The following is a 24,770-nucleotide window of genomic DNA, read 5'->3' as shown; positions in this document are numbered from 1 at the left end:
AATACATTTGCTAATACTTGCCTCCTTCACCCCCAAATTCTAGTGACTAGATTACAAATCCATATGCGGTCCGTGGAAGAACGCGTGAATGTTTGTTTTAATCATGGAGACGGGTAATAAGAAGCAAACAGAAGTCCCTACCTTTTAGGGAGATATCTGTTACTTACCCTTTGGAACTTGGCTTAATTCTAGATATTTCTTTTTCTTATCATGGTAAAATAGACATAAAATTTACCATTTTAGCCATTTTTAAGTGTACGGTTCTATGGCATTAAATACACTCACATTGTTGTGCAACCATCGCCACCATCCATCTTGGGAACTTTTTCATCCTCCCAAACGGAAACTCTGTACCCATTAAACAGTAACTTTCCATTCCACTTTAGCCCCCAGCCCCTGGCAACCACACTTCTACTTTTTCTGACTCTGTGAATTTGACTACTCTAGATAACTCATATAAGTAGCGTCATACAATATTTGTCCTTTTGTGACTGGCTTATTTCACTTAGCATAATATCTTCAAGGTTGATCCACGTTGTAATGTGTCAGAAATTCCTCCCTTTTTAAGGCTGAATGATATCACGTTGTATGTATAGACCATATTTTGTTTATCCATTTATCCATTAACAGACGTTTGTGGTGTTTCCAGTTTTTGGGTAGTGTGAATGATGCTGCTATGAACATTGGTGTACACATCTGTTCGAGTCCCTGATTTCAGCCCTTTTTGAGTGTATACCCAGAAGTAGAATTGCTGCATCATATGTAATTCCACGTCTAATTTTTGAGAAACCACCATACTGTTTTCCGCAGCAGCTGTAGCATTTTACATTCTCACCAACAACGCACAGGGTTCCAGTTTCTCCACATCCTCACCAAAACTTGTTACTTTCTGGGTTTTGTTTGTTTGTTTTGCATTTTGATGGTAGCCATCCTAATGGGTGTGCAGGGGTATCTCATTGTGGTTTTGATTTGCTTTTCCCTAGTGATTAGTGATGTTGAACATCTTTTCCTGTACATATCAGCCGTTAGTATATCTTCTGTAAAGAAATATCTATTCAAGTCCTTTGCCCACTTTTTAATTAGGTTGTTTGCTCTATTGTTGAATTGCACTTTTTTTAATATTCTGGATTTTGACCCCTTATTAGACACTATATGATTTGCAAATATTTTCTCCCATTGTGTGGATTGTCTTTTCACTCTGTTGATACTTTCCTTTGATACATAAAAGTTTTTAATTTTTTTTTTTTTTTTAAGATTTTAGTTTTTCCTTTTTCTCCCCAAAGCCCTCCCGGTACATAGTTGTACATTCTTCGTTGTGGGTCCTTCTAGTTGTGGTATGTGGGACGCGGCCTCAGCGTGGTTTGATGAGCAGTGTCATGTCCGCGCCCAGGATTCGAACCAACGAAACACTGGGCCGCCTGCAGCGGAGCGCGCGAACTTCACCACTCGGCCACGGGGCCACCCCCAAAAGTTTTTAATTTTTATGAAGTCTGATGTATCTGATTTTTCTTTTGCTGCTTGTGTTTTTGGTGTCATATCCAAGAAATCATTGCCAAATTGCCTTTAGATATTTTAACGTATAGCTCCTTTCTCTGTAATAACACATAAACCATTACTTGTTTAAATTTACCTTTTGAAGGACTTTTGCTTTGAAATGGCTCTTTTGTACTTGTTTGGGGAGTGGCCTTTATATAATTTCAGAATTGGTCGATTTCACTTTCGCCATGCTCAACCATCTCTCTTCTCTTCTCGAGGGATCACAAAGGCTCATTTGTGGATACGAAAAAAAGAGAGTGAGGGAAAGGCTGAATTTGAAAAGAGCCTCGATCACTTCTATTATAGGGGCTGAGGAGAGAAAGGCCAAATTTAAGAAGTCTGGGGAATGGGAGAGGGCCCTTTGGCAATCATGACTTGCGGGAAGTGTATGACGCCAAACTGGATTGCCATTTGTCTAAGAAGTCTGAGATCTATTTCCTAAAGCCCTTTTTTTCCCCCTCAGGCTGGAAAGATTGTTGAAAAGTGGGCAGGCCCTAGGGCTGAACCTCTAGGGAGCTGACCCTCAGTCTCCAGCCCAAGGACAGAAAGAGTTGTTCCACGTACACTTCTTCAAGTGTTTAGACAATGGCTTTTATAAATATTCATTCTTTTTAGAAAACACCATATATTTCTTTTATTTTTATTAAATGCTGGTAAGATTCTTCTAATAGCTTAGAAAATCCTTTCTCTGCTTGCCAATTTCTCATACTTTACTCACTGTTATTTCTGGATTATATTCTGTGCACAAATCACCATTAATAGCAGCCACACATTCCAAACACTATGGATATTGCCTGGTATAGAAAAGAAACTGAGAGTGCATGATAAATTTATACAATCTCCTCCTGGAAGAGCAAGTTAAATATGGAGAGAGACTACCTCAGGGGCATTCTGCTTTACACTTGATTGTTCCAGAAAAATGTGTTTACAAGCTATCTATGTTATAGTGTTCTCTCATTGCTTATGTTACAAGCATATGTCACAACTTGCGTGGCATTGGCTCTTGTTTACTTTAGACATCCAGGGTCAGGTGGGTCTGTGTGTGTTTCCCTACAGGGCGTGTGTTCAGATAGGAGACTGTTTGCTGTGGCTGTCCTGCCTGTAGGTCTGATCTGAAGGGTGATTTTCTGTGCCAATGATTGTCCCTGTGCTGCTGCCTGCGCAGTAAGTTGACTTAGGGATACAGAGAGCTGAGGCTGTCTGGAGTTTTGCAGTTTTCAAAAGTTGAATGATGGCCTCCTTTATAAAGGCAGCCCTTTTCAAATGAACTGCAGTTTAATTAGTAGATCCCCACTCGCCTACATAAACAGACTTGAAGGGATCAACCAACAGCTTCACTGGGGACAAGGAACAATGGCAATAAGTTTCTCTAATATGTATGTTACAGAATGAGACGTTAAATTTCTAAAATCCGATTTTGTGGTTGCTTCATAAGGCCCAAGGCATCTGAGGAATTAGGGATCCTGAGAAACTGACTTCTTGATGCTGCAAGCTAGTGCACTTTTTAAAGTCATAATTACCTCAAGAGCTAGAAAATGCTTTTCATCTGCAGCATCCCATTATAACTCCTCATTTTAATGTCTGCAAGTAGGCCTCACAACAAAACCACAGCTCAGCCCCTCCTGCTCTCCCCTCGCTCCTTCCTTTTACCACTGTACCTGTTTGTCATGGGCTGTGGGGAAGCGTGGTGGAGCCCAAAGGAGGGAGGGAAGCTGAAGGCAGAGCAAGCATCCCAGGCCCTGCTCCCAGCTTAACTGGCACCGGGAAAAAGTGCCTTCAGCTGGCACAGGGGCTTATGTGCGCCAAGTTTTGCTTGTTTGCCCTGAAAATCCTGGTTGTAACAGAGACCGAGGCCATTCAGGCGGCGAGCGGGAAGCTGCTTTTATGGGGAGGCTTTTTTGGCACCATGTCCGACATACACTCCAGTCAATCATGGTAAAGTGCCTAATAACAGATGTGGTAATTAAGCCTGAAGAACTCTGTCTCTATTTTTTCGTTTTTATTGCAGGGAATAACAAAGTGCCTCATTATACCTCCAATTGTGCTGATTTTTGAACTGGGCATACTGATGTCGTAAAAAAGGACATCTCTGCAAGGGCTTTCTTCCTCAGTCCGTGTCAGCCAAGGTTGCTGCCAGGGAAAGGTTGGATCTGTTTTGGGGAGGATAGTTCTGTTCTTTCTGGGCTGCCCTTTGCACTCCAACACCAAAGTGCATGTAGATTCCTGGGGTACAATCTGGTTCCTTGAAGTACCTTGGTTGTAAATAAACAGTTTTACCTTTTCCGTGCCTGTATGAATATAAAATGCTACCTGATTCTTTTAGGTTCAAATTATGCTACTTATAGCAAGAAATTAACTTCAGCTTTCCATCGTAGAAAGGTTTCAGATAACCCGAAACCATGGTAAATTACCATATTTTAATAGGATAAATTATCTTGGAAAAAAATTTAATCACATCTGAAAAGGTCTGTCTTTGATTGTGGCAGTTTCTAAGGCAAGTGTCTTCATTAAGGTTGTTTTTCCTTCTTTCTTTTTTAATGATGAACATGAGTCTGGCTCATCATTAAAGAAAGTGAATCTAAGAATTTAATGACTTGGGACAGGTAGAAAAAGTGTATGTTCTCAATAGGAAGAGAACATGACTTGAAACTTTCTCTTGAGCTCTTCCTGGATGTCCAGAGCTGGTTCTGTGTGACCGTGGTGCTCTCGGGAAAGACGGCCAAGTTTCCTGCCCATTCCTGCTATGTTTCTACGTGGCTCTCTTGGATAGTGTAGATGTGGACGCTGCATTTATATCACGGACATGAATTTTTGTTTGTTTCTAATTTAGTGTGGCCATAAAGCATAGATATTTGGGCAGATGTTCTGTTTTCAATATTTTGAAAAGGCCTTGAATCTCATTTTATAAAATTATTGATTCGTTTGCTTGTCTTCTAATGCATGATTTTGAGTTTTTCAGGATATTTCCAGGAGAATTTCAAGTTGACCGTATTCTTAAATTTAGCTCTTTTAATCTCACCCAGTGAAGCAGAGGATTCGTAGAGCATAATCAAGATTTAACTCAATTTCAATTCTTGTATTAGTAAAGCATAAACTTGACATGTTTATTTGATTAGTCCTGAACAAGTAATTTGTGGGTATCTGACATTTGTACATACACATACACACACATACATGTAAAAGTGTGCCAACCTTAATGGCACTCCATATTTGTTTACTCATCTGACGCCTAATATTTGTAATTCACTTTTTACCACCTTTATCCCTTTAGGCATTTTCCGCCATTGATGTCAGGCATATTTCTTGTCAAATATGAAAGTAGGCATGTGCAGACTCAGATTTTACCACATTAAAATTTGTTTTAAGAAACTATCTCTATATGCATCTTGCATGGAAAAGTGAGACCTCCTAGATACAGTAGGAAAGGCCCTTGGTTCAAGCAAAGACACTGTCATCAGGATTATTCAGTTGCTGGAAAAGCAAAGCTTTTCTTTAAATAAGATTCAGATTAGTTTTCTTATATTTTCCCTAAGAATAGCAAGATCTTCTGCAATGAGACAGTTTATGTTTTAGATCCAGTTCTAATGTTGGGAGAATATGTCTATAAATTCAAGGAGATGCCTTTTAGATGAAATGGAAACTTGGCTAACCCACAAGGGCCCTTAGCTAAAGCACCACCCCCGGCAGAATAGATCATTTCAGGGATGGTTTCTCAAAGTTCCCTGGGCTCCCAGCTGAGGCATTTGTTTTTCCCACATAGGGATCCCGTTCTCAGTTATTAATCTCTCACCTCGATCCTTTGGACTCATATCAACTATCTGTGACTCACAGGATACAGCTCCCGGACTATCCAATCTCTCAGATCACCGCCCAATATGATGTGAATGTTGCGTGCCCTCTAGCTACAAATTTTGATCTAGCTCAGTTAGCCATTTATTGAGCGTCTGTTATATTCTTGAAGACGAGGAGAGAAGTAGAAATCAGGGAGGAGTGGAGTGCAAGACAAGACAAAGACTTGGGCTCTGCTTTCAAGGAGATTCGAGCCTAGTTGAGGAAATGGGATTGGGTATGTCATGATGACCAGCAGCCCAAGGTAACATCACGTTTCAGATGAAGGATGTGGAGAGTTGATTCCATCAGAGATTTCTATGCAGTTTTTAGTGAAGAGACTAAAGAATATTTTTTCTGATGTTCTCAACACATCATTAACTACATATAGACTGAAAGAATAAATTATTGCAATGAGAGAAATAAGTTGACAGGAAGCTTATGTAATGGTTTGAATTTCAAACAATTAGGGAGGCTTACATGTTGACCCGAGGGATTCATGGAAATGAATCATAGACCCTTTTAAATTAGCAGGGCAGGAAAAATATAATCCTTGCAGGAAACTATTTTCATCCTCCATAGATTCTTCAATTGAGATAGTCTTCATATGTAGTTTAAATCCATTAGATTTTATTTTTCCTTTTTAAATTAAATGCTTAGAAAGTTTAAAACCTTGAACAAATGACAGTATTATAGTTTATAGCAACTGCTTCTTCTTAAGAAGGAAATTAATGTATTCAGTGTGATGGGGTCAACTTAATCTTGAGTGCTTTCTGCTACCTGTAGTTTCCAGTATTTATGATAAAGTGAAGATACGGCGATTAGAGATTTTGAAATTAAAAAAAAAGAGTCAAGGAAGAGAACTTACAATAAAGGCAAAAGGGCAATGACATTTCAAAAGATCAAGAATGGAAAAAGGGAAGAGATTAAGGAAATATAATAAACTGCAAAGCCTGTAGCCTGCGGAGTTCGGAACTCATGGTTTTAGTTTAAATACCTTAACTTCTTTGGTTCAAATTGCCCTGAAAGAGTTATCAGAATCTGCCTAAAAGTAAAGGTGTTATTCACTATGAAACCTGTAATTATTTTTATGTTAATATTGCAGTTTATATATTCTTCACATTATACTTGGTGTGCATTTATGCCCACCTGTGCTTTTCATTTCCTTGCCTTATTTGGGAAATGTGTAAACGCTTATGTATATTTCGGGTCCATTAAGATGTTCTTTTACGTATAGTCACAATGTGACCTTCATTAAAGACCATCAAAGACCTTAGTTACTTCTCAAAATTAATCCTTAAAAATATATGAATCCCTTCCTTTTCTTTTCTGTTTATATTTCAAGCATATATTTTAAATCACTTTATGATGTAATCTTTCTCTTTTCTAAACTGCATTTATATTACACTTCATGAACACGTTGAGGCAGGGTAGTCTTTCAGTTATTGTAGCGGTAAAGGTTATGATTAGGAAGGTCTGGAGTATTACTAGTATAGTAATGTATAACTTTTTCTGGACTAATAATAATCTGCTAATTATTGAGGATTCATTCTGGGGTGTTCCCAGACATTGTTTTTCTAGTGATGTTTGCTGAGATGGGTCCCTGTGCCAGCCCACATAGGCATGCCCTAGGAATTGCGCTTTTCAGCCACAGGGACTCAACTCTTCCAAAGAGTCTTAGCAAAGAGTCTCTTCCAAAGAGTTCTTAGCACAGCAAAAGGCTGCCATTGAGAGTTTGGTTCCATTGCTTCTTTGCTCCTGACTCTTGTACCTTCTTTTGTTACTTCCATTGCCTGACTCCCAGCCCATCCTGGACCCTCCTTTTGCTGTTCCCAAATGTGTGCTCGTGGGCACCTCACTTTGCCCACAGCTGAGAGGAAAACCAGGTCCACAAGAATCGTGACCAAATGTCACCATGTTTGAGCAGGGCCACTTACTGAGAATAAAGGAATGCCAATGAAAAGAATGCCTTAAACTTTTAAATGAATTTGCAGAATGGCTAACTGTTAATTAAGCCCTTGAAAACATCCATAGGTTCTCTTCAGAAACAACATAAATTTTGTCTCTAATCAAAACAAATGTTTTTCTAGCAAAGCTTTCATTGTTTTTCTGTATTTATAATCACTAGTGTTGCAATCATTTTGTTTCAACTCTGGGATATTTTTTTGTAGTTGTATAGTTTAGCAATTAAATGGGATAATCTTGACCCTCCATTTCTTCCTTTTTATATTGAGAAAAATATTTCACAATCCAGAACGACTGATTTACATATTTTGAGCTTTATCTATCCTATGGATCATTCATTCATTCATTCATTCAGTAGTCAAGAAATATTACTGAGCCCTCAGGATGTGGTAAGAACATGTAGAGATGAGCAGTGTACTGTTTTCACATTAAGGAGTTCACCAGCTGGTGGAGAGATGATTAAGAAAATGATGAGCGAAAGAGTATGTGTTACTGTGACAAAGTCCACATTGTCTCTTCCCAGGATGTCCCAGGGGTTATGGGAGCAAAGAAGGATGTCTAGATTGGCCTGGGGACACTTCTAAGAGGAAGTAACATTTGATTCTTGAAAAGTGAGTGAGAATTAAGTTGACCACATATTTAAGGCCATTCCAGGAAGAGGGAACAGCATGGGGAAAGACATAGAGGAGTGAGAATGTGTAATATTTTGAGAAATTCAAGTAGCAAGAATTGCCCAAATGATGTATAGAAATGATACATACATGTCAGAACTTGCTGGGTGATAAGACTAGACTCAGGTGATCTTGAATGAATGAATATCAGTTTGGACTTTACCACAAAGGCGAGCTCTGGAAAGCTTTTAAGTATAGAAGTAGGATGTTTTGATTTGTGTTTTGAAAGAATTAGCAGCAACATGGAGGATGAATTGGAAGTTGATTGGTAAAAGCAATAAATTGATCAAACTGAAAAACTAGTCAACAGCTAGTGTTTCTGGGTCTTGGTTTTAAAACTTGCTGTCAGTAAAACCTGTTTTATCTTTACAAGAGAAAGTCAAACTAAAGGATTGATACTACTTAACTGTTTATTGCTGTAGTTAAAATGAGGAATAAAACTAAATTAATGATAATGATATATTTCTCAACTCTTTGTTTCGTATTCCAATGTTAAAATAAAATTTAAAAACTTAATGACTCTTTCAAGAATAGCCAACCAAAAATTCGCCATTTCCTCACTTCCCATAGAAGTTTTTGCTAAAATATAAAAGTGATAAACAATTTAAAATGATAGGACCATACTAAGTAGGTACACTTGGCATCACTGGCTGAAAATGAATTTAAAAGTACTTTGGAAAGCAGATAAAATCGCCAAATTGTGTTTTAAAAAAAAGTTATAGAATCATCCTGGAATATACAAAAGTTATAAATACATGAGGTAAGAGATGACAACTCATGCAACAATTTTGCCATTGGAAAACTGACTTCAGCCTGAAAAATAAGTTAATGAAAAACATTTTCAATAAGCATATCAAGGATGTTGGCTGAGAATGAGAGCGAAAAAAACTGAAAAGCCCATAAAAGTTTTAAAACTATGCCCTATTTCAAACCAGCAAAGTCAAAGTCCTCCCCTAGAACTTTTAAAAAATAAAAAAGAAGTATTTTAAGATATTTTATGGTACCTAAGTGATGCACAACTGCCTCATGGTACATAAAAATTATTAATTCTTGAAAAACCCATGACTTGGAATATATATTTTTCAACTGATTGTTATTTGTCCAATTCACCAATTCCAAATCTTGCTGGAGAAGTCTTACTAGACCCAAACCTTTTTCTTTTTTAAACTAGTTTTTCTTTTCTTAAGTTCTTTGTTCAAGTCTGCATACTTGACTCCTCTCTATACTTTTTATTCTTTACATTCATTCATTCATGTATTCATTCACTCATTAATTCATTCATTTGCCCTCCTCTCTCCCAGGTGCTGTTCTAGGTGCCAAGGACACCACAGAGAACCAAAAAGACATCATCACACTGAGGAAACTGGGGGATGTCCATTTATCTTTCATCAACTCCTTTGCCACAGCCATTAGCAAAACTTTTATGAGGCCTGTGTCTAATCTGCCCCTTTGATGCACAGATTGAGTAGACATAACTCACTGTGCGCTCCTCTTCCTGGAATGAAAAGGAGAATTCACACGTGGCTTTATTAAAGCCTTGGCCATTTCATCGTTATTTAAGTGTTAAACTTTTATAAAAACCCTATTGCCTATAATTTGTATATTTGTACTCTATTAAGACTGGAATCAGCCACATAAAAAAAATGTAATTGCATCTTTATTATCTTTGTGTATAGCAATTCATAATATTGTGTAAGACAAACTGACAGGGTCTTGAATTTTGGCCCAATATTAGCCTTAGGAGAAGCTATTTATGAAATAGCTTTGAGACCTTGGACATACACTTAATTTCTCTGAACCATGGCATCATCATCTGTAAAATTAGATTATTGGATCAGCTTTCTGCTAAAGGCTATGTTCACACTAAAGCCAATGAATCTTAGGCATTCTGGAGGCTTATAAGGAAGGCAAATGAAAAATGCGACTCTCATTATATGTTTGCTTGCCATTAAAGCTGCTTTCCTGGCTGATATTTCTGAAAGGCAAATAAAGCACAGAAAGAATGAGTAATCTGTCTGTGATCAAAGTTTGATGCCAAGACAGACTAGAATTTACCTCAGTCACCATACCTTCCTGTCCCCATGGCATCCAGATCCTAGATTTCCCTAAAAATGGCAGAGAAGGACAAGTAAGGAGATGCAGAGAAATCAGAAGAGAGGATTATGGATAATGTGAATGAAGGAAGTAGTATGGAGAATGACTCTTAATTTTCCTATCAATATGAGATTGTTCTCAAACTATTATTCAGGGTCAGACAGGGTCACTTCTTGAATAAAAGATCTGTCTAGATACCACAGGAAGTGGTGTTGCTACTTCAGCATGTGGCACTTTATCTACTAAAACAAAGCCCTATTTTAAGAGTCATAAAGTTGGGGTTTGGGCTGTGGCTTCCTATATTTGCATACATATGCAATTGGTGAGGAAGCGGAGGTGGGAGGCAAGGCTGCCCAAGCATTTTCTCCTTAATGTCCTGGCCAAACGCAACTTTGAATAATTATGTTCTTTCTCCTACTTAGACTTCCTCGGCAGTTTCCTCGCATTTTGCCTCAAATCTTCAAAGCTTTTGACCATATGGGTTTTTAACCGTAAGGATAAAAGTGTCCAGACTCTTCTGTGGTTGCTTTGCATCCTGGTCCCGGTTAGTGGTTCAGAACTGAGTCACCCTGGGAAGAATGGCAGCTGAGTCCCCGTGTTGCTGATTATTTGAAACATCTGTACAGTATAAATGTGGACATACCTTATGTATTTTCTAATTCAGAGTCTTAGTTTTGACCAGGACGTCTCTTAGTCACTTGGAGAATCTAACTTTTAATGAATTTGCGTTTCAAGTAGCATTTATGACTCCAATACACAGATGGTGTGTTTTTTCGAAAGACTAAGACTGTTTTACCTGATGGAGAGGTGATTCGATTGGAGTTGAGAGACCTAAGTTCTGGGTTCTCGTATTGGACCCCCCACAAACTAGCTCTGTGATCATAGTCAAGTCATCATAACTTGGACCTTCAATTATTTCATCTACACAGAGAAAAGATTACTATTGGATTCCATCAGGCCTTAAACTGTAACTTTCTCTTCTATTTTTTTTAGCACAAAATCTCTGTGGATCCCAGGACATCCGTAGTGCTCTGGAAACTTTTGGGAGCCAAATGAATGTTAAAAACCTAGGTTATATGGCCTGTTATGAAGTAGTAAAAACTAGAGAAATGCTGTGTGTGTGTGTGTGTGTGTGTTTGCCTTAATAGAATCTGGATAGATGCAGTTGGCAGGAAAATTTTTGAAAATCTTGAATTTTAGATTTAGAAAGAATTTAGAAATTCTTTTCCTCATAAGGTCTCTGCTCTTCTGTATTTTCTTCTCTGAGAAATAACCTTTAAGGAAAGGAAGGCTTCACTTGGATTGCTCAACCGTGCCCTAATCATGAGTATCTCAGGGACTGAGGGTTAGCATACTGATCCAGAGTTAGGAGAGCAGGTGACATGTAGGTGCCCCTTGTCAAGCCAGTGATGGGGGCAGAATATGAGTGTCGTCATCCATCCTACTTAGTAGCATGCACCATTGAGAAGGACCTTCCTGAGAGAGGGACCATGTAAATACTTAGGCTTCCCATTATTGTCCCTGTCCTCCCCCAACCCCACGTGCAAGGAAAGACCCAAGAGTCTGATGACACCCAGGCATCCTGCTGCGCATCAGAGAATTATATTTCCTCCTCTTTCCCTTTATTATCATTTGATTTTTCCTTTCTAAAGGAAATTGCCTTCCTTTGTCATTTATTCTGTTGCAATTGAATTTTTTTACTGCTTATATCGTGTTGGGGGATTGGTCAAAATGTTCAACTTCTTCAATCAGTGTTGTTGGTTGAAAGGAAAAAAAAGCAATAAGTCTCCCTTTCTTTCTGGGCTGATCAAATTCTATTTTCTAATTCATTTTTCTCAAACCCGTTCATTCTTGGACTGCCTGAGGTCTCATCAGGCATTTGAATATTTTACCTTGAGTAAGAATTAAACCGTGATCATTCCTGACCTGGCTTTACAATTCCTCTTCCACGCACTTTTCCCCTCTGTGTTGCAAAAGTTATGTAGATGAATGTCCTTATTCTTAGGAAATGTACATTGAAGTATTTAGAGATATGGGGCATGACATGTACAAATTACTCTCAAATGGTAAAAAATATGTATATATATTGCATATATATGTGTGTATGTAGACAGTAATAAAGTAAGTGTGGCAAAATGTTAGCAACTAGTGAGTCTTGGTCAAGGTCATACTTTGTTCTGTATTTGTAACTTTCAAATAGATTTAAATTATTTCAAAGTAAAAAGTTAAAAAAATGAAACAATAGTTAAATTTTATATATCATCTTATCAGAGATAATCATAGAAAACTAGTTCCAATGCAGGAAAACAAAAGAAACATTTATTTGTAGATGAAAGAATAACCCAGAGCCCAGAATCCATTCATTTACTATTTTATAAATGACTTGTAGCACAGAGCACATGATGAACTCTCCAGGTTGTTGTGAAGCAGGTCAATTCTTTGGATAGTCAGATGCTAGGTTAAGGATAAATGGCAGGATAATCTGGGACAGCACTTTGCGTGGAAAAGCAGCAGATGTACCTCAAAACACAGGCATTGTGGGAGCATGCCTCTAGGAACAAAACAGCTCAAACTGTAATGAGAAGATGATGGGCTCTTGCCAGGAGTTATAATGTAGGGAAAAGATTTCAGATCATTGCAAGTGGTGTCTTCTGTGTGCTACTGCCAATGAGGATGCCAAGAAAATGGTGGGCATTATTGAGAGCTATTTTGGAAGTCAAACAAAATATTGATGGTATAGACACATAGGAATATTGGTTGTCTATTGCTATGTAACAAATTACCTCAAAACAGCAAACATTTCTTACCTCACAGTGTCTGTGGGTCAGGAATTTGGGAGAAGCTTAGCTCGTAGTTCTGGCTAAGGGTCTCATGAGGTTGTAGTCAGTATGTCAGCAGGGCCTACAGTCACCTGAAGGCTTGGCAGGGGCTGGAGGATCCACTCACATGGCTGTTGGTAGGACGCCTCAGTTCCTCACTATGTCGATCTCTCCACAGGGCTGCTTGAGTGACATGGCACTTTATTAACATGGCAGCTGGCTTCCCAAAGAATGGTGATGCAAACAGCGAGATGGAAACCGTAGTGCCTTTGATTACCTAGGTTTCGAAGTCATACTCTGTCATTCTTGCAGCATCCTATTGGTTACACAAGTCCACTCTATTCGTTCTGAGAAGGGCTTGCACAAGGCAGGGATCATCGGGGGCCATCCTGGAGACTGGCTACAACAATAGGGTGTAATTAGGTCTGCCAAAGCATGTGGTTGTTGAAAAAAGGAAAGAAAGCGTAAATTTTATAAAGGGTATGAAGGCTTTTTCATTTGGTGGACAGGCCAAAAAAATTAGGCCTCCTCAGGTTGAGAAGAATGAGTAGGAATGTTATTGAGGAATATTAAATAATGAGAAGTTTGAGAAAATAAATATGACTTTATTCACCAAATTCTGGAATGAGAAGTGGTGTTTGAAGTTTCTTTCTCTAATAAAAAAAGAGATGTATTGTTTTCCCAGTAGGTGATAAATAGATCGAATGGAGAAAATATAACAGGGATTCAGAATGGTTTAAACTCAAGACAGCTCTCCCTAACATCAACCCTATTTTCTATTATTTCTCCTAGTCCTGACAATTCTTTCCTTCACTGGTTTCTCACATACTTCCCATTCCTTAGGCTACCACCCTGCGGCAGGCGGTTCCACCATACACCTCAGTTCACTAACCTCTGCCCGCTTTCTTTGCCTCCAGTTTCTGTTCCTTTGGGTGAATTTTGCACACCTTCTCTGTGTTAATCTCCAAAACACCTCTTTCCTCAAATAGTGCACCCTGCTCAAAGGCTTAAGTGTATTCCACGGCAGGCAAGATAAAATCATTTGCCCTCTGTAGCCTCATGCTCAGGACCCTTCATCATGGAGCTCTGCCTGCCTTTCTAACACTGCTTCTCAGGATTCCTTACAAGACCTCCTGCTCTCTGTCTCTAGGCTGAGCTTACACTTTTCTTTTTGCCTTGTGACCCCTCCCCATGGTTTTCATTTACACAAAGGCTTCCTTTTATCCAATGTGATTTTGAGGGCAGATTGTAGACATTGTAGTCATCAGCCAGACTTGTTCAAATCTCTGCTCGAATTGTCTGATTTCAAGTGAGGCATTTAATCTCAACCGGTGAGATTACAAATAGGAGGTGTGCAGCGTGAGGTAGGCACTCAGTGATTTCCAATTCTTTTTCTTTTGAAAGCTTCTGTTCAGATTTGACCTCTTTCAGGAGCCTTCACTGCTCCCATTGATTTTTCCCTCCTCGTAAAACTCGGGCAATTTATTTCTACATTGGCTTATTTGGCAAATAATCATATTTTATTTCTAACTTTCCTCCCTAGTAGATTTTGAACTATTGAGGGCAGAGACCATGGCTTATAAGTCACAAGAGTCCCCGCAGTTACAGTTACTTGCACTTAGATCCTTAGTGAGTATTGTTTGAGGGTTTTTTCCATAGGTTCTAGGTGATGGATTCATAGGGACATTGTAGAGTCCGTCCAAAAGTTGATGACAAGTGAGTGACCAGGGCCTCCCCCAGATTATCCCAATGGTACCTAGATAATGACTGTGGGATGTCTGGTTAAGTAGGTGAGGCTGTACCTCTGTGTTCCCACAGCAGCCTCTTATGGTCTTAATCATGGCTGCATCATGCCGTGTTGGAATGGATGTTTGTGGCCATTCTCCATGTGGGCCAGTGAGCTCCCTCAGGGTGACTCAGTACCTGGCATCCTTAGGGCTTTGCCCACTTTTTTGCTTGATGTGAAGTGCCCAGTGGATGCTAGAACCATTATTAAACACTCTGTGCTAATGTTTAGGGATTATTTTTTTAGTTGTTTATAAAACCGTTGTAGGTTTATAAAATAGGATTTGAGAATTTTTTTTATTGGTGTTAATAGTCACACTCATTTAACATATTCTTAGAAGCGTCCAAGGAATGCTGTGTGACTATTACAACATGATTTAATTTGACTTAGAAGAATATCTTTTTTTTTTTTTTTGAGTTCTTCCCCCTCCCTTCAAAAATGGTTTAGCTAGCTAACTTCCATTCCACTTTCCTGCAGAGCCTGGAAAGGAAAAAAGGTAAAGATTCCTTGGACTCCCTCGTGAGACAGGAACCAGCCTAATGAGACAGGGCCATCTGTAAGGCCCCTGGCCACAAGATAAGGCACTGAATCAATGGGCAAGCTAGGAGAATCAGACAGAGTCCACCAAGATCCACCTTCTGCAGCCTCTGAACTTTCCTGGGCTTACACATGGGCCCTAGCACCGAGGAGTCCACTGAAGGTGACCCTATTAGCATAGTAAAAACCACACCCAGGGGTGGAGAGCTGGCATGCTAAAGATACATGTGTTGCATGTAGTAGCATGCTACGTGACAGCACAGGTGCAAGCACGACCCCACCTCTACGTGCCGTGACAAGGCACTCCTCCCCAGCCTTTGCCTAATAAAAGCCCCACAATCCTATTCCCTAACGAGCTGGTCACCCGCCCCTTTCCTTTTTGCGCAGGCTCCCTTGTGCCTCTTCTGTGCACAAGATAACAAACTCTTACTTTGACTTAGAAGAATATCTTTTTTGAGGTATTTGATGTTAGCAAAATGACATGAGGTCCCCCAGATAAACAATATATATAGCACTTGTACTGCTTCAAATGAGTAGTTATACTTGGGTAAAGTAATAATATTACTTTACCCAATAGTTACAGTTTTTTTCTTGTGATGAGAACTTTTGCTATTGACTCTCTTAGCAACTATCATACAATACAATACAATGTTATTAACTATAGTCACCATGTTGTACATTACATCCCTAGCACTTATTTATTTTATAACTGGAAGTTTGTACCTTGTGACTGCCTTCACCCATTTCACCCACCCCTGCCTCTGGCAACCACTAATCTGTTCTTTATATCTATGAGCTGATTTTTCTTTTTAGAATCCACACATAAGTGAGATCATATAGTATTTGTGTAACCACGGGCCTACTAGGACCAGTTCAACTGACCCCATCTTATCAACAGAATAATTAAGAGTTGTTTTTCAGGATCTAAGAGTCTCCCCTTGTCTAGTTCAGAATGGTTGAGATCACCAACACATCAACTGGGCCTGCCCAAATGCCCAGTAAGTGAGCCTTTTGATGTCAAAGGACTGAAAACCACCCTCTGATCATGCTAACACCACCATTTTGTGAACATGTGTCCTATGAAGAGCCGTGAAGCTTGACTATGCTTGCAGAGATCATCAGTTACGTCACTTCTCCTTACCTCCAATCGTCTATCTCCAGACTTCAGAGTGCCCTGCCGCTGATCCCATAAATTTTACCCAACGTCCTAGATGAGGGAGACAAATCTGAGAGCTGATGCCTCCTGTCTCCTTGCTTATTGATCTCACAATAAAGCTGTATTCTTTTCTCAAAAGCTGATGATGTAATAATTGGCTTTTTTAATGCTTATCAGGTAGGAGAACCCCATCTTTGTGTGGTAATATTTATTTTCTCTTTTTGACTTATTTTGCTTAGCATAATGCCCTCAAAGTTCCATCCAATTTGTTGCAAATGGCAAGATTTCCTTTTTATTAATGGCTGAATAATATTTCATTGTATATCTATCTATCTATCTATCTATCTATCTATCTATCTATCTTTCTACCTACCTACCTACCACATTTTCTTTATCTATTTATCCATCAATGCACACTTAGGTTGTTCCATGTCTTGGTTATTGTGAATAATACTGCAGTGAACATGGGGGAGCAGATATATTTTCAAATTAATGTTTTTGTTTCCTTTGGATAAATACTCAGAAGTGGAATTGCTGGATTATACCGTAGTTCTATTTTTAATTTTTTGAGGAAACTCCATACTGTTTTACATAATGGCTGTACCAATTTACATTCCCACCAGTAGCGCACAAGGGTCCAAAATGTGGCTATTCTTCATCAAGAAATTAGTTTTCATTTAGATAACTGTGAGAGGATTTTAGGGGTGGGAAATGAGCTTGAGAAAAAACTGGATGAGGGCACCCAAGTTATTTCTATGTGTGCACTTAGTGATTTTAGGAAGAGAATAGAATTTAGAGTCAGAAAGAATTGTCTGGAATCATTTATCCCGCTGTTTTAAAAAATAAATTAGCAAGTCAACACCCCGTTATTTATTTCTCCCTAACACACTGATAAAGGAACTACTCCCTATCATCAGAACCCAGACTCATCCACTGTAAGGATTTTATTCAACCTGATTATTTATTGAGGTTTTTGTGGTTGAGTAAGCAAAGCCTGCCTTCCTAGTAGGCAGCAAGAGTTAACTCTGCCTGCTGTGTTTCCTCTTTCTAAGAGGAGCACTTTAGCAATGCTAATCAGTTGTACTGATTTTCTGTTTTGATTTTTCCATAATAATTAAGTGAATGATATGGAATGCAATCAGGTTTGGCACTAGGGGGTTCATGCAAATGATAGTTTATTTTTTTACCTTTTAAATTTCATTAAATGGAACCATAAGGAAAGTTGTTTGAAGAGGAAGACTGGGTGGGTGGGAGTAGCTTAACACTCTATTTAGAGTTTTGAATAATTTCAAAACGTCTATTTTAATGAAGTAGATCACCACTGTGTTGCCTTTTTATTCAACTGAAATAACACTATTTTTGAAGATTGTATTTTGTTTTCATTTGTACTCCAAAGTGGAAGATTATAGTGTAAGACAAGATGACACAGCTTAAAAGAGAGAAGTGAGGAAGAAAAATGATTGAACTTTCTTTCTTCAGGGTAGACACAAATGAAAAAAGGCACCCGCATGTACTCATCAAAACCTGTAGAAGGAAGCAAATGAAATTGGGAATGAGTATATGTAATGCCTAGTCCACTTCTTCTTTGGGTTGCTTATCAGTGCTTTTATTAAACAAGATGGAACAAAAGAAAGGACCATCCATGTTTCTGAATATAGTGAAGTGTTGCATTTCTACAGTTCTTTCCAGTCATTGACATATTTGTGAAATATCTTCTCCCCCCACCATATATAACATTTAAATTATTTTCTCAAATGGTCTTAAGCAGTTTATGTGAGTTTACGTGATTCCTGCATCTGGATCTAGCAATTCTTTTTGCTTTTCGTATTTTATACTTTAAAGTAGATTATTCTAGAACTCAGCTAATTTTCTAATTTTAATTCTGAAAATGCTTTGGGAATAAGAGACTCAGGGATGTGTATATACATTTTTTAATGTGCTGATATTTTCCCTTCCGTGAATGCCACCAGCAGCTTTGCAAAGCAGTTTGATTTTCCTGTATGCTGAATTTCAAAAGCAATAAGGAGGCGACCAAATTCTGCTTTTTTTCCCCTACCATTTCTGTAGAAAGGTTAAAGGCTTTACAGGGTCATGCTTCAAGTGCAAAGCAAGAAGGGCTACCAAAAGATTAGCGGTAAAATTTTTACTTTAAAAGAGAACACACAGCCTCTTTCTTTTTCTTGGCATTTTGACTCATCGCTTGCAGCAATTTCTAACTTTACAGACTAAACATTTCTAATTGGGAAATGGATGGTTTGAGTCTGAGATTGTGACTTAGGAGATAAACTTTCCAATTTGGGGTAGTAATTGTTGTAAATAGATGGCAAATTACTGCTGACCAGCCCTCGTTTTGTCTTTGAGGAAAGAATGAAAGTTAATATACATATTTCACACTTCATTGAAAGGAAATAGTTATCCTGACTTAGAGAAAGCAATGAGACAGAGAGATATTTGCCATGCTTGTTTGTTACAAGCAAATGAATTAAAGGTTTTCTTCTTTTGATGGATGAGGAAAGCATTAGCAGTATATTATATGTCTTCAACTGTGAAATGGAGATATTAAAAATACCTGCTCCTTAGGTAAGTTACGGTGAGGATTAAATAGATAATTAACATAAAATATTCAGCACTGTGCCTGGCTCACAGTAATCAGTCAGGAAATGCTAGCTGTTATTGTTTATCATCATCATCATCATCATTTTTTATTCATTCCTGTTAAGTGGAATAGCTTCTTTGGTTATATAATGTTAAGCTTCCGATTTTACCGTTTCATGACGGTTAGCCTGTGAGAAACATCAGTAATTTGAATTAATTCAAAAGCCATATTTTGGTTCCCCATTTGTGCTTTATATGTTGGGATTATTTTGTGATGATTGAAATTCCCTTTTTAAAGATTTCACAACCTCTCGTGGTGGCTTACACTACCTTTCAATTACCCTACACATTCATGATATTTTTTCCTTATTGCAAATCAAACATTTTCTTTTGTTTTAACCTTTGTGGAGTTAGAGATAGTTAACTTGCCATAATATACTTGTCCTTATAAACAATTTTGATTTTGAACAATTTAGTACTTCTTCATTTGATCTATTCTCTTGAATTTGAAGGATTAAACTATTTCCTAAGGTTAGGTTTTTGCTGGTATTATTGTTTATTATTTGTTTGTTTTAAGATAAACTTACCTTTTTAAACCACAAGGTTATTATTCAGGAAGTTCAGTTTCCAGATACTAAAAACTGGTGAGCTCATGGTGTGTAAAATTAATATAACTCCTCAAAGTGCCAGCTTTCACCCAGAAAATAACTGCTTTGGTCACATAATCTGGCCTATTGTTCCTAGTTTCATGAGATTACCAACAGGCATGTTAATGCTTATTTCCTTTTTAATTAATAAATGGATCAGCTATTTCTAATTCATGCCCATTTTTATAATGATTATATAAAATCATTTTATGTAATATGGCAATTAAACTTTTCCTTCTTACTAAGTGCTAAGTTTCTGGAGGTGAAGAGAAGGAGATGATTCCCAGGTACCTGCCGTTGCCATTGTTACTCACCCAAGCTGACCAGTGCCTGGCACACAGTAGGTGTTCAATAAGTGCCCACAGATGACTTCATTAGAATATCTCATAGGAACCTCAAACTTGACATCTCTAAAACAGAGCTAAAGCTTCCTCCCCCTGGAGGAGGAGGGCTTCTGTGTTTCCCATCTCAGTGGTGGGCACAGTGTCCACCCAAGGGCCGATACCAGGCGTCCCTCCTCTCTCTGTCTGGCATTTAGTCGCCAAGTCCTGTGGATTCCACCTCCTAAAAATCTCCCAGATGCACTCAGTTCCCTGCAACCCCAATGTTACTTTCTTAGTTCCCCCACAGTGGTGTCTCACCTGACCTCCCTCGAAAGTCTCCCCCTGCAGGTCACTCTCCCCTGCAGCCAGAATGATCTTCTGATGTCACTGCACCCTTTACTAGTTGTCTCTTATCTTTGGATGAAGTTCACATACTTTGCAATGGCTTATAAAACCCATTGTGACATGCCCCCTGTTGCTTTCTCCATCTGAATTACAGTCATAGGTCACCTAACAATGGGGATACGTTCTGAGAAGTGCGTTGTTAAGTGATTTCGTCGTTGTGCGAACGTCATAGAGTGTACTTACACAAACTTAGATGGTACAGCCTACTACACACCTAGGCTATATGTCACTAATCTTACGGGAACACCATCAAATATGCGGTCCATCATTGACCAAAACGTTGTTGCGTGGCACATGACTGTAATAGGAACTCCCTAAATGTGCCTGACTCTCCCTCACCTTCAGTTCTCTCTGCCTGAAACCTTCTCATCCCTCTTCTTCTGTCTCCTTTGTCGGCCTGTTTTGCAAATATGTTGCTGCTTATTTTTCCATTCTGGTCTTCCCTTCTCTCAATAATACCAGGTTCATTTTCTCTAACACTGACCTCCAAACAGCTTTACACCTTTTTTTGTACACCTGGGTAGAAACCTCTGTACGATAGCTGGTTTTATTTCTGCTCAGCAGATGGGGAAACTGAAGCACTAAATATAAGAAATGTATGTCATGATTATTAAACTATAAGCTTTTTAATAGGCAGGGACAGAAACTAGATCTGTATTTGTTTTTTTTTTTGTGAGGAAGATTCACTCTGAGGTAACATCCATTGCCAATCTTCCTCTTTTTTTTCTGTGTGAGGAAGTTAGTCCTGAGCTAACATCTGTGCCAGTCTTCCTCTATTTTGTATGTGGGATGCCTCCACAGCGTGGCTGATAAGTGGAGTGGGTCTGTGCCCGGGATCCAAACCTACGAACCCGAGCTGCCAAAGTGGAGCATGCGGAACTTTAACCACTCGGCCATGGGGCTGACCCCCTAGATCTGTGTTTTATGTCCAGTTTTTGCACAGTGCCTAGGATAGAGTGGGCATTCAGTGCACATTGAGTGAGTTATTAAATGAATCTCAGTTTGAGCCTGAGGTGCCTCGTTCTCTAGTCAATGGAGCTTCTGTTTCATCATTTATCCTCTAGGACAAATGAGGCCAGATTCCTGTGTGACTCCTTTTCTTCCAGAAGGGAAGTATGCCTGGTGAGAGAATCTGGAAGTCTGTGTTGTTCAGATTTGGTCGGTAGATTCCTTTGATGTTGACTGGCATGGATGAGAAGGGCTTTTGTTGTGGTGGCAATTAATGATGATTTGCACATTTTAGGAATTTACAAAATGGTGGCCACCTGGCACAACATAAGAAATACCTCTCTCTCCTGGACCATGAAATGTGGTGACCCGTCTATTTAAATCCATGGCTTGTCGTGCATATTTCAGCCCTAGTGACAACTGGTACTGAATGGTTGCTGTACTGAAAAGAATTCTGTTTGGGTCACTTTAATGCATCTCTAATTTGGACTTTTTTTTTCTTGTAGGTTGTTCTTCAGCAAAAATGGTTATTTCTTCAAACTCCTGCCTGGGCTTTATCTGTTTATTGTTATGCCACTGGATCAGGACAGCATCATCTCTAAATCTTGAAGACCCTAATGTGTGTAGCCACTGGGAAAGGTAATAGTTCTGAAAGTAGTCTGCGAAATAATTTCTGATAAGTTTCTTTATATATCATTATCAGTCTGATCTATAAAATTGGAATTTAGAAGAGATTGTAAAATTACTTTTATGTAAAAATCATTAGTTATATGTAATAAATTAGCATTATTCATCTTGGTCTTACAGAATATATGTTAGGTGAAAAAACCTTGTTATATTGACTCTAACACAAGTGTAATTGTTAAGATCCAGGGAAAACATTAATAGCTCAATTAAAATGATCTCTCTAAGGTCTTCTCCCTGCTCTGAATCTATTTGCAATAATTTGATAGGGCTGGACTTATGCATGGGAATGAATGAGTGAGCAGTGGAAGACAGTATGGAATAATGTACTTAAGTGTTGAAATGAATGCATAAAAAGATTGCGCTGTAGGTGGCCTGAAAAGGAAGACATGATTTCTGGAGGAACTGGAAAGACTGCATGGAGTCAGTGTCACTTGAGATGCTCTTGAAGACCTGAAGGAGACGAGTGGATGGCAGCGCTTGGGAGCGGTTCTGGGGATGGAAGGTAGCTTGAAACCAGTGCCATGCAGACCACTGAGGGCTGTGCCCAGTGAGACTGGAGTCTGTACAGGACTGGAGGAGGGCAAGATTGAATAGATTATACAAAAGCAGATAGTGTAATGTCCAGAGCTGGGCGAATTGCAGTAGGAAATACAGAGGAAGTAGAAAACAATGTCATTCTCAGAGATCTTATAGTCCCTTTTGGAACGCACATATAGCGCAGATCACCTTGTGATATTGTAGTACCATCAAATGCAGTCTACACCACTCTAATGTGCTATTTGCATTCCTCACAAAGTATCTTTATCCAAGAATAACATGGCAAATGCAGGTTTTTCAAACAGCTAGAAGGTGCCATCCTTCTAGCACTCTCAAGTACTAGAGAGTAATATGTTCTTTTAATAGCTATAAGGCAGTGACATCGAACTCTTGGTCTCTTTCTCCTGTCACCCTCAGCACCATGATTAGCACACCACAGAGTACACATTCTAATCACAGGTGTCACCCACTGGTAGGATAAGCAAAGCTCAGAGCCTTTTAAGCACAGCAGCTGTATTATCCCAGGGGCACACTGGTGCCCCTCACTCACAGCATTATTTTTCGGTGAGGGCTGTTTCCCGTCTCGATTGGCAGTGTTACAATTTGGATAACAGAAACATATTTCCCTGATCGATCAATGGGGTTATGTATCATTATGAAATGTTCAGCTGTAGAGAAAATAAGTGTGTGTGTAATAAAGTTCTATGTATTTGTGGTATTAACTACATTCTACAAAATTTAAGGGGAGGGACCTCCTATTAATTTATAATCTTCATAACATCTCCCATAAAACATTTCGCCATCAAGCAAATAAGTATTTATTAAAGTAATAAAAATGAATCAATGAATACAAGAGTGGATACATAGCAAATTTAACAAAGGGAGAGGCCATTGGTTTTTGAACTTCTGGAGGATGATGGCTTTGGAATGGGAGGAAAAAAGCAAATTTGTAAGATACTGTGAAATAAGAACCAGTGGATCTTGGTAATACATTGACTGTAGTATGTGAAAGACGCAGAAAAGGCTGAGATTTAGAACCTGCTGTGCGAAAGAGTGGAGGTGTCATTGCACATATGGAAAAATAAAAAGAAGAGAGTTGATTTGAGAGGGAAGAGATTAGTGTGGTTGTGTTCATAAGATCAATTTGAAATATGGGCCTGGAAGTGCTTGGGAATATAGATTTAGGATTCTTCAGCATGTTGAGATGTGAACAAACTCCCTAAGGGAAAGGCTATAAAGAGAAAAGAATCCAAGACTTAAAGTAACCTAGCACCCGCTCATACGTACACATTTGTCCTGATCCATTGCTCCATATTTGATCAAACTTGCCAACACACATTGCATTATTTTTTTCACCATTGATAATTCCCAGTGTCTAAAACACTGCCTTGCATATGGCATGTGCTCAATAAATAATTGTTGACTGAGTAATTGTTTTCTGGCAGGAAATGAAATGACTAAATATAGACATCAATGGGGGAGGTTCCAGGGGTGGGGGAGAGAGACAGACAGACAGACAAGGGGCACATTAATCTCCAAACCTAATATAATTCTCCTGCTGCACGAGTGATAAGAGTAACCTCGAAAATACTCACTAATGGGGAGGGAAATTGAGGTTGAAAAAACAGGGACATGACAGAGATTTTTTTCCTGAGTATATTTTTTCTATGAACTGCTAGAAAGAAGAATTGACAACTACAATCTTCTTATTGATAAATTTCCTGTTAGAAAGCTAGGTTATGATTCTTTGAAGAAAGGTAAAAGAAAGTGGAATTGTTTTGACAAGAATGGAGAAAGGAGTATGAATTAAAATGATCAAATAAAGGTGCAGGTGACAGGTTCTCCTTATTTTCAGAAACTGAAATGGGCTTGAATTGAAATGGGGAGAGGAAGATTAGCTTCAAAAACAGAGTTTTTGGTAGTCGGACTGAGTAGGGCTCATTGTAGTCTTTCCTTATGCTAAGACCCTCTTGTACCCAAAGGTGCTGAGCCGTAGAATCACCTGGATCCTTGTTTCTCAGAGCGTGGTCTGTGGAGCTTTGGCGTGAACATCACCTGGGAGCTTGTTAGAAATGCAGACTCCGCCTCAGACCCACTGAATAATTTCTTTTCGAATGAAAACATGCCTCATTTTAGCGCAGCAATTGTGATTCTTAGAAGTTGTAAATAAAATGAAGTTAAGGAAAATTAAATCATTTAAAATACACAGGAGTGCTTGTTATTAAAGGAATTCTGT

At 38.8% G+C, this 24,770-nt stretch overlaps 1 protein-coding gene across 9 annotated transcripts in view; it reads left to right on the top strand.

The window, feature by feature from the left end:
• Positions 1 to 24,770, top strand: part of MEGF10 (multiple EGF like domains 10) — a 163,751-nt gene that overhangs the window by 17,766 nt on the left and 121,215 nt on the right. For all 9 annotated transcript variants that reach the window (XM_070233132.1, XM_023617776.2, XM_070233130.1 and 6 more), the window contains one exon: positions 21,817 to 21,949. In XM_070233132.1, the coding sequence (XP_070089233.1) occupies positions 21,834 to 21,949 (116 nt within the window). In that variant the 5' untranslated portion in view covers positions 21,817 to 21,833. The remainder of the gene's footprint in view (positions 1 to 21,816; positions 21,950 to 24,770) is intronic.

The sequence above is a fragment of the Equus caballus genome, chromosome 14 (genome assembly GCF_041296265.1).
Source record: "Equus caballus isolate H_3958 breed thoroughbred chromosome 14, TB-T2T, whole genome shotgun sequence".
NCBI lineage: Eukaryota > Metazoa > Chordata > Mammalia > Perissodactyla > Equidae > Equus > Equus caballus.
Note: the sequence above shows the minus strand (reverse complement) of the source record. Positions and strands in the feature narration are given on the sequence as shown.